This window comes from Ranitomeya imitator, chromosome 2 (assembly GCF_032444005.1).
Source record: "Ranitomeya imitator isolate aRanImi1 chromosome 2, aRanImi1.pri, whole genome shotgun sequence".
In the NCBI taxonomy this organism is placed as follows: Eukaryota; Metazoa; Chordata; class Amphibia; order Anura; family Dendrobatidae; genus Ranitomeya; species Ranitomeya imitator.
The window spans coordinates 252,469,071-252,480,195 of record NC_091283.1 but is presented as its reverse complement, the minus strand read 5'-3'; the positions used below and the strand labels follow the sequence as shown (position 1 = coordinate 252,480,195).

The 11,125-nt window shown below is 44.4% G+C and overlaps 1 protein-coding gene across 1 annotated transcript in view; it reads left to right on the top strand.

Annotated features, from left to right (window-relative positions):
- Positions 1-353: 353 nt before the first annotated feature.
- Positions 354-11,125, top strand: part of LOC138662939 (oocyte zinc finger protein XlCOF6-like) — a 69,055-nt gene continuing 58,283 nt past the window's right edge. The window contains exon 1 of the mRNA XM_069748949.1: positions 354-393. Within this exon, the coding sequence (XP_069605050.1) occupies positions 367-393 (27 nt within the window). The 5' untranslated portion in view covers positions 354-366. The remainder of the gene's footprint in view (positions 394-11,125) is intronic.

Here is an 11,125-nt window from a genome sequence, read left to right as displayed (position 1 = left end):
CACTGCAATCTATATACTCCGGAATTAGTCCTTAGAAGGACTGTTGGTTTAGCTGGATTTGTGGATTCTATGATGGTAGACCCTCACTAACTGAAACCCCCCACATCTGACCCTATCTCGGCAGAAGCTCTAGCCTCTCCCTACACTGTCTGAATCAGGAGCTGAATGTGACGAGCAGGACGGGGCCAGGTCTCTTATAGACCTGATGATGCTGTGCCGCCAGCCAATCACTGTAATGCCACAACCAACATGGCTACGGCATTACTGAGAAGTCTCCATGTAGCGTCTTCACTGCGGATCACGTGACCCCTGACTCCTCCCTCCTGTGACCTCATCACAGGTCCTGTGCGCACAGAGCAGCCATATATGTGGAGTGCGGCTCTGCAGGTGGAGGTATGTGGAGATTCCCCATTACTGAGCGCGGGGACATTAACCCCTTCTGCACGGAGACTCTTTATAAGAATCATAACGTTGTTGTTCTGTTTCCTGTAATAGATACATACGAGCCAACTATGGAGGACAGGAAGTGAGGGAGCGGATTGTTCTCCTAGTACAGGGCCCCTTTCTTGGCCCCACACAGTGTAATGCCCCCATTATGCCCTGTAAGCAGGGTTCTGCCCCACACCCAGCTGCCTCGGGCACTTTACCATGAGCTGGTAACTCACATTCTTCCCCGCACCCCTTTCCTTTGTTGGCGCCAAATCTGCTCTGCCTTTGGGGCTCCGGCCTTTATAATATCAGTAACTGCGTCATCAAGGTCTCCTGACCAGGTGCACCCTCTAGACTCTTCCCTCCGGAAACCCTCCCTCTTCCCATTGATGTCACATGGTCCCGTCTGGACGGCAGATAGCAGTCTGTACAAATGCAGCACAGCCCTGAGGAGTCTTTTTTATGACTCTCCTTTTTACACCCCTTATGTAACATATATGATGGCGCTCACACAGTATAATGTTTCCACAGTACTGGCATCTCTCGTAAAAAAGGTATTTTCACACTACCGCCATACACCCACACAGTATAATGTTCTCATAGTACCGCCATACCCCCACACACAGTATAATGTTCCTACAGTACCACCATACCCCCACACACAGTATAATGTTCCTACAGTACCACTATACCCCCACACACAGTATAATGTTCTCATAGTACTGCCATACCCCCACACACAGTATAATGTTCTCATAGTACCGCCATACCCCCACAAACAGTATAATGCTCTCATAGCACCGCCATACCCCCACACACAGTATAATGTTCCTACAGTACCGCCATACCCCCCACACAGTATAATGTTCTCATAGTACCGCCATACCCCCACACCCAGTATAATGTTCTCACAATACCACCATACCCCCACACACAGTATAATTTTCCTACAGTACCGCCATACCCCCCACACAGTATAATGTTCTCATAGTACCGCCATACCCCCACACACAGTATAATGTTCTCATAGGACCGCCATACCCCCACACAATATAATCTTCTCATAGTACCGCCATACCCCCACACACAGTATAATGTTCTCACAGTACCGCTATACCCCCACACACAGTATAATGTTCTCATAGTACCACCATACCCCCCACACACAGTATAATGTTCTCATAGTACCGCCATACCCCCACACACAGTATAATGTTCCTATAGTACCGCTATACCCCCACACATGCACATAGAAACACAAGAACAAAAGCCGACTTAAAGTCCAAAGTACAGAAAGTATACATTTATTTTTTTATTGGTATACCAGGTTAAAAATAGTATAGAATTAAAACATTACATAAAATGATAAATACAATGCATATCTGTATGGTACAAGAAAAAGGGGGCACACTACAAAAGAATATGTAAAATAGATGTGGAAATATCTCAGGGTGCAACTAGGCAAAAATATCAAAAAAAGTGTCACAACAAAAAATATGCAGTGCACAATTACCAAATGCATATAAGTGCACAATTACAAAACCAAAGTGTTATATATAGTGCGTATGATAAACATACATAAACATTTTTTGCATATAAAATAGTAAAGTGCAAGAGAGTGCAAAGATTCACAATTGTGTGTCAACGTGTCCACTGTAAACACAATACTCTGAATAAAATAATAATAAAGTGCAAATGCGAAAGTTACACCAGCAGGTGTCAGGAGAAGAAGGCAATTAAAGACCTCCAGGCCAACCGGGATATTATCGTACGGCCTGCGGACAAAGGGGTGGCATTGTGGTTCTCGACCGATCCATGTACCATGAGGAATCGGTTCAACTTCTGCAAGACCAAGTGACTTGTAAGCAATTGACGGGTGATCCCACCTCACATTACATTAGTAAACTTAATGTCTTGGCGCAAAAAGGGAAATCCATGGGTATTTTGAATACGAAGGAATTTAAGTTTATAATGAATAAGAATCCAAGTAGGGATTTATTCTACCATATTCCTAAGCTCCACAAGAGCACGACTCGTCCTCCTGGTAGACCCATAATATCGGGCATTAACAGCTTAACGTCCAACCTGTCCCGATATGTCGATGTACACTTACAGAAATGCATGACAATGATACCATCATATTTAAAGGACACGGGTCACACCTTGCAGATTTTAGACACCATCAAGTGGGAAAAAGATTAAATAATAGGTACATTGGACATTAGGTCGTTGTGCACGGTCATCGATCAGGACAAAGGTTGCCAAGCGGCCGAATACTTTCTTATGGCCCTTGACATGTACACAAGTGAACAGACTCACTTTATTGTGGACTGAATCAAGTTCATTTTGCAACACAATTATTTTATATATGAAGGCCAATATTACCTCCAAACATGGGGCACTGCCATGGGCATGCGTTTTGCCCCTAGTTACGCTAATGTTTATGTTGCCAAATGGGAGGAGTCTCACATATATAATGCGGGTAAATTACATCCTGGTCTGGTTATGTGGCGTCGGTTTATTGACGACATTTTGTTTATATGGGAAGGCTCCCAAGTTGAGCTTAGCACCTTTCTTTTGGGGCTTAACAACAATTCCTATGGCCTGGAATTTACATACCACACAAGTCCTGTTGAGGTAAATTTCTTGGATCTCACTATCTATGTGGAGAACGACCAATTGCGCACTAAATGCCACCGGAAGGCGGTTGATTCTAATAGACTTGTACACCTCACCAGCTGCCACCTTCTGGTTTGGCTTACAAATATACCAAAAGTGCAATTTACTAGGCGCAATTGCTCAACGATTGAGGAGTATAACATGGAAGCCAACTTTTTAACCAAGACATTTCTGGAAAAGGGGTACCCCAGGCCTCTGCTAGAGAAAACACAATATGAGCTGGCCCAAACGGATAGGGGTTCTTTATTTAAGCAAACAGCTAAGAAGGACTCAAGAAACAGCAACCTATCGGAACAGGTTTACACTTTGCCATTTGTGACACAGTTCCATGCGGGATATAATAAATTTGCTTGCATCATCCGCAAACACTGGCCTGTTTTACAGAAAGATAAAGTGATAGGTGAGCTTCTTCCCGTCCACCCTAGGTTCGTATATAGAAGAGCTCAAACACTTGGCAATCTTATAGCCCCTACTACGGCAATCAACAGAAAGTGTTTTCAAACATCTAACCATTCGAATGTGGGCTTTTTACCGTGCGGAGGTTGTTTTGGATGTTTACATACTTCTTTTAAAAAAATTCGTCAAGTCACATTCTTTGACTCAGATGGCACTAAGGAGTTTCGAATCAAAGAAAATATATCCTGTTTTTCTACAGGGGTTATTTATCTCATTCAGTGCCCGTGTAGGAAATTATATGTAGGCCGCACCAAACGACGCCTAATGGAGCGGATTAAGGAGCATTTTAAAAATATACAAAAAGGATTTTTAGGACACCCCCTTTCACGTCATTTTAAGGACAAACATAATCAGTCCTTGAGGGATGTCCATTTTTGTGGTATACCGATCGTTCCTCGAAACCAAAGAGGGGAGACTACCTTAAGAAAATGTCCAGGGTCAAATCCCAATGGATTTTCACTCTAAATAGTTTGGCCCCTATGGGCCTTAACTATGAGTTGGAGTTATATGCGTTTTAATTTGGAGTAGTGGGGTGATTCTTGGGGGAGTTTTTTATTTTAAACAAAACCCCCAAAAACTGTTTTGGTTTTATGTAGGTAAAGAGACAAAAATAAAGATAAAAATAAAAATATACGTATTTAAAGCAGCCTACTATTAAAATTGCTTTTATCATTAGCCATTATTTATTTAGCGACTAGCGTGCTCGATAGACCGATGAGTGCATTCGTATATACTTGGTCATAAATGTATGAGCACATTTTGACTCTATTTCTATTTCCATTTATATTTATATTTCATTTTTATATATTTATATGTCATTTTTTCATGCCTTTTTTTCACGTCTATTTTTCATTTTTTACTTATTAATAAAAGTTTTAGTTGCCCATTCGGTTCATTGTATGCATAAATAATTTTATTCCCAGTAGCGTATTCTAATACCCACTTTAAGTTCTAAATATTAATTTTAATTACTAATACTAATAAAGGAATTATAGTTCCAATTTTTAAATACTTTTATTTCTTTTGGCACCCTCGTTCTTTCTGCAGCATTTCCCTACATCTCTAGAACGCTCCCACACTCATCCCTCTTTTCTATTGCAGAACTACTGCATAACTGTATTGGGGATAATAACACTATATAATTACATGGCAAGTCAGATCGCACACAAATTAGCATTAAAATCAATGTTCCTGGCTCAAATAGGCTATTGGTGTCAGCAATTACATGCAGTATATGGCGGATATGATCCGGTATACAAATGAGCACTAAGACTAATTGGTATGCGGTCATAGCCTTTCTTGGTCCAGTACACCGTGGGTTAACAGGATAACTACTTTGGACAGCTATATATGGCAATCGGCAGGGAAGGGGCGGTAACCCTGACGAAGAGGGACAGAGTCCCTCGAAACACGTTGGTTAGCTTTTTGCCCTAGCAGGGCTCCGTAGCCTCGTGACGTCACACGCTGCAGAGCACTGTCGGCCATTTTTTTCAGCCGCGCATCCAGGGACGCCACCGGCCGGGGCGCTTCTGGCTCTGCGCGTCCTCCAACTACTCCAACTACTCTAATTACTCCTGCCGCCTGGTTATTCGGAACCCCCATCAACAGCACCCATAGGTCTTTATACCAACTGGTATTATCTTCCACGACCTAGGCAAAGAGTAAGTGTTTATTACTACTTCTATACACGATTGATACCAGCATTGGTAGTTTCAGTATTGGTCGTTTGTGGGCACACTACAGTTCTCAGGAAGAAAAAAACCCACATTTATAGTCTGTTGTAGCTGTTCTAGCGCGATACCTCACTTTTAGATACACAGTATAATGTTCTCATAGTACCGCCATACCCCCACACACAGTATAATGTTTCTACCGTACCGCCTTACCCCCACACACAGTATAATATTCTCATAGTACCTCCATCCCACCCACACACAGTATAATGTTCTCATAGTACCGCCATACCCCCACACACAGTATAATGTTTCTACCGTACCGCCTCACCCCCCACACACAGTATAATATTCTCATAGTACCGCCATACCCCCACACACAGTATAATGTTCCTACAGTACCTCCATCCCACCACACACAGTATAATGTTCTCATAGTACCGCCATACCCCCACACACAGTATAATGTTCCTACAGTACCTCCATCCCACCCACACACAGTATAATGTTCATAGTACCGCCATACCCCCACACACAGTATCATGTTCTCATAGTACCGCCATATCCCCACACACAGTATAATGTTCCTACAGTACCTCCATCCCACCCACACACAGTATAATGTTCTCATAGTACTGCCATACCCCCGCACACAGTATAATGTTCCTACAGTACCTCCATCCCAACACACACAGTATAATGTTCTCATAGTACCGCCATACCCCCGCACACAGTATAATGTTCCTACAGTACCACCATCCCACCACACACAGTATAATGTTCTCATAGTACCGCCATACCCCCGCACACAGTATAATGTTCCTACAGTACCTCCATCCCACCACACACAGTATAATGTTCTCATAGTACCGCCATACCCCCCCACACAGTATAATGTTCCTACAGTACCACCATCCCACCACACACAGTATAATGTTCCCATAGTGCTGCCATACCCCCACACACAGTATAATGTTCTCACAGTACCTCCATCCCACCACACACAGTATAATGTTCTCATAGTACCGCCATACAACCACACACAGTATAATGTTCCTACAGTACCTCCATCCCAACACACAGTATGATGTTCTCATAGTACCGCCATACCCCCACACATAGTATAATGTTCCTACAGTACCTCCATCCCACCACACACAGTATAATGTTCTCATAGTACCGCCATACCCCCACACACAGTATAATGTTCCTACAGTACCTCCATCCCACCCACACACCCACACGCAGTATTATGTTCTCATAGTACCGCCATACCCCCACACACAGTATAATATTCCTACAGTACCTCCATCCCACCACACACAGTATGATGTTCTCATAGTAACGCCATACCCCACACACAGTATAATGTTCCTACAGTACCTCCATACCACCACACACAGTATAATGTTCTCATAGTACCGCCATACCCCCACACACAGTATAATGTTCCTACAGTACCTCCATCCCACCACACACAGTATAATCTTCTCATAGTACCGCCATACCCCCACACACAGTATAATGTTCCTACAGTACCTCCATCCCACCCACACACAGTATAATGTTCTCATAGTACCGCCATACCTCCACGCACAGTATAATGTTCTCACAGTACCTCCATCCCACCATACACAGTATAATGTTCTCATAGTACCGGCATACCCCCACACACAGTATAATATTCCTACAGTACCTCCATCCCAACACACACAGTATAATGTTCTCATAGTACCGCCATACCCCCACACACAGTATAATGTTCCTACAGTACCTCCATCCCACCACACACAGTATAATGTTCTCATAGTACCGCCATACCCCCACACACAGTATAATGTTCCTACAGTACCTCCATCCCACCCACACGCAGTATTATGTTCTCATAGTACCGCCATACCCCCACACACAGTATAATATTCCTACAGTACCTCCATCCCACCACACACAGTATAATGTGTTGTGAATTCTGTGGTCAAGCTCCCTCACAGTCATTATATGTGGGGGGCTGCCTTTTCCTTTGGGGAATTTCTCTGAGGCAAGGTAGGCTTATTTTTCTATCTTCAGGGCTAGCTAGTTTCTCTGGCTGTGCCGAGTTGCATAGGGAGCGTTAGGCGCAATCCACGGCTACCTCTAGTGTGGTCTGATAGGATTAGGGATTGCGGTCAGCAGAGTTCCCACGTCTCAGAGCTCGTCCTGTGTTAGTAACTATCAGGTCACGTTGTGTGCTCTTAACCACTAGGTCCATTGTGGTTCTGAATCACCTGTTCATAACAGTACTGGAGGCCATAAGTACTAATGCTTCTCAATAGAGGGAAAAGAGAAGTTCTGAGACCATTTTTTTTTCTCTGCACTGTGTTTTGTCTTTCTTTTCCCCTAGACATTTGGGTGGTTCAGGACACAGGTGTAGTGATGGACATTAAAGGTCTATCTTCTTGTATGGACCATCTCACTGCAAGAGTACAAAATATTCAAGACTTTGTGGTTCAGAATTCTATGTTAGAGCCAAGAATTCCTATTCCTGATTTGTTTTCTGGAGATAGAGCTAAGTTTCTGAGTTTTAAGAATAATTGTAAACTGTTTCTGGCTTTGAAACCCCGCTCCTCTGGTGACCCAGTTCAACAAGTTAAGATCATTATTTCTTTATTACGTGGCGACCCTCAAGACTGGGCATTTTCCCTTGCGCCAGGAGATCCTGCATTATGTAATATTGATGCGTTTTTTCTGGCGCTCGGATTGCTGTATGATGAACCTAATTCAGTGGATCAGGCAGAGAAAAATTTGCTGGCTCTGTCTCAGGGTCAGGATGAGGTAGAGATATATTGTCAGAAGTTTAGGAAGTGGTCTGTGCTCACTCAATGGAATGAATGTGCGCTGGCAGCAATTTTCAGAAAAGGTCTCTCTGAAGCCCTTAAGGATGTCATGGTGGGATTTCCTATGCCTGCTGGTCTGAATGAGTCTATGTCTTTGGCCATTCAGATCGGTCGACGCTTGCGTGAGCGTAAAACTGTGCACCATTTGGTGGTATTATCTGAGCATGGACCTGAGCCTATGCAGTGCGATAGGACTTTGACCAGAGCTGAACGGCAAGAACACAGACGTCAGAATGGGCTGTGTTTTTACTGTGGTGATTCCACTCATAATATCTCCGATTGTCCTAAGCGCACTAAGCGGTTCGCTAGGTCTGCCACCATTGGTATGGTACAGTCGAAATTTCTTTTGTCTGTTACTTTGATCTGCTCTTTGTCATCCTATTCTGTCATGGCATTTGTGGATTCAGGCGCTGCCCTGAATTTGATGGACTTGGAGTATGCTAGGCGCTGTGGGTTTTTCTTGGAGCCCTTGCAGTATCCTATTCCATTGAGAGGAATTGATGCTACGCCTTTGGCCAAGAATAAGCCTCAGTACTGGACCCAGCTGACCATGTGCATGGCTCCTGCGCATCAGGAGGATATTCGCTTTTTGGTGTTGCATAATCTGCATGATGTGGTCGTGTTGGGGTTGCCATGGCTACAGGTCCATAACCCAGTATTGGATTGGAAATCAATGTCTGTGTCTAGCTGGGGTTGTCAGGGGGTACATGGTGATGTTCCTTTTCTGTCTATTTCATCATCCACCCCTTCTGAGGTCCCAGAGTTCTTGTCGGATTACCGGGATGTATTTGATGAGCCCAAGTCCAGTGCCTTACCTCCGCATAGGGATTGTGATTGTGCTATCAATTTGATTCCTGGTAGTAAGTTTCCTAAAGGTCGACTGTTTAATTTGTCTGTGCCTGAGCACGCCGCTATGCGGAGTTACGTAAAGGAATCCTTGGAGAAGGGTCATATTCGTCCGTCGTCATCGCCATTGGGAGCAGGGTTCTTTTTTGTGGCCAAGAAGGATGGTTCGCTGAGACCTTGTATTGATTACCGCCTTCTAAATAAAATCACGGTCAAATTTCAGTACCCCTTGCCGCTGCTATCTGATTTGTTTGCTCAGATTAAGGGGGCTAGTTGGTTCACCAAGATAGATCTTCGTGGTGCGTATAATCTTGTGCGTATTAAACAGGGCGATGAATGGAAAACAGCATTTAATACGCCCGAGGGCCATTTTGAGTACCTGGTTATGCCATTCGGGCTTTCTAATGCTCCATCAGTGTTTCAGTCCTTTATGCATGACATCTTCCGAGAGTACCTGGATAAATTCCTGATTGTATACTTGGATGATATTTTGGTCTTCTCGGATGATTGGGAGTCTCACGTGAAGCAGGTCAGAATGGTGTTCCAGGTTCTGGGTGCGAATTCTTTGTTTGTGAAGGGGTCAAAGTGTCTCTTTGGTGTTCAGAAGGTTTCATTTTTGGGGTTCATTTTTTCCCCTTCTACTATCGAGATGGACCCTGTTAAAGTTCAGGCCATTAATGATTGGACTCAGCCGACTTCTCTGAAGAGTCTGCAAAAGTTCCTGGGCTTTGCTAATTTTTATCGTCGCTTCATCAATAATTTTTCTAGTATTGCTAAACCGTTGACTGAGTTGACCAAGAAGGGTGCTGATGTGGTCAATTGGTCTTCTGCTGCTGTGGAAGCTTTTCAAGAGTTGAAGCGTCGTTTTTCTTCTGCCCCTGTGTTGTGCCAACCAGATGTTTCGCTCCCGTTCCAGGTCGAGGTTGATGCTTCTGAGATTGGAGCAGGGGCTGTTTTGTCGCAAAGAAGTTCTGATGGCTCGGTGATGAAACCATGCGCATTCTTTTCCAGGAAGTTTTCGCCTGCTGAGCGTAATTATGATGTTGGCAATCGAGAGTTGCTGGCCATGAAGTGGGCATTCGAGGAGTGGCGTCATTGGCTTGAAGGAGCTAAGCATCACGTGGTGGTCTTGACTGATCACAAGAACTTGACTTATCTCGAGTCTGCTAAACGGTTGAATCCTAGACAGCCTCGTTGGTCGCTGTTTTTCTCCCGTTTTGACTTTGTGGTTTCGTACCTTCCGGGCTCTAAAAATGTGAAGGCGGATGCCCTGTCTAGGAGTTTTGTGCCCGACTCTCCGGGTTTGTCTGAGCCGGCGGGTATTCTCAAAGAGGGAGTAATTTTGTCTGCCATCTCCCCTGATTTGCGGCGGGTGCTGCAAAAATTTCAGGCTAAAAGACCTGACCGTTGCCCAGCGGAGAAACTGTTTGTCCCTGATAAATGGACGAGTAGAGTTATCTCTGAGGTTCATTGTTCGGTGTTGGCTGGTCATCCTGGAATCTTTGGTACCAGAGATTTGGTGGCTAGATCCTTTTGGTGGCCGTCTCTGTCGCGGGATGTGCGTTCGTTTGTGCAGTCCTGTGGGATTTGTTCTCGGGCTAAGCCCTGCTGTTCTCGTGCCAGTGGGTTGCTTTTGCCCTTGCCAGTCCCGAAGAGGCCCTGGACACACATCTCTATGGATTTTATTTCGGATCTCCCCGTCTCTCAAAAAATGTCGGTCATTTGGGTTGTTTGTGATCGCTTCTCTAAGATGGTCCATTTGGTACCCTTGTCTAAATTGCCTTCCTCCTCTGATTTGGTGCCATTGTTCTTCCAGCATGTGGTTCGTTTACATGGCATTCCGGAGAACATCGTTTCTGACAGAGGTTCCCAGTTTGTTTCGAGGTTTTGGCAACCCATTTGTGCTAGGATAGGCATTGATTTGTCTTTTTCCTCGGCTTTCCATCCTCAGACAAATGGCCAGACTGAACGAACCAATCAGACCTTGGAAACATCTGAGATGTTTTGTTTCTGCCGATCAGGATGATTGGGTGTCCTTTTTGCCTTTGGCTGAGTTCGCCCTTAATAATCGGGCCAGCTCGGCTACTTTGGTTTCGCCGTTTTTCTGCAATTCTGGTTTCCATCCTCGTTTCTCTTCAGGGCAGGTTGAGTCTTCTGACTGTCCTGGTG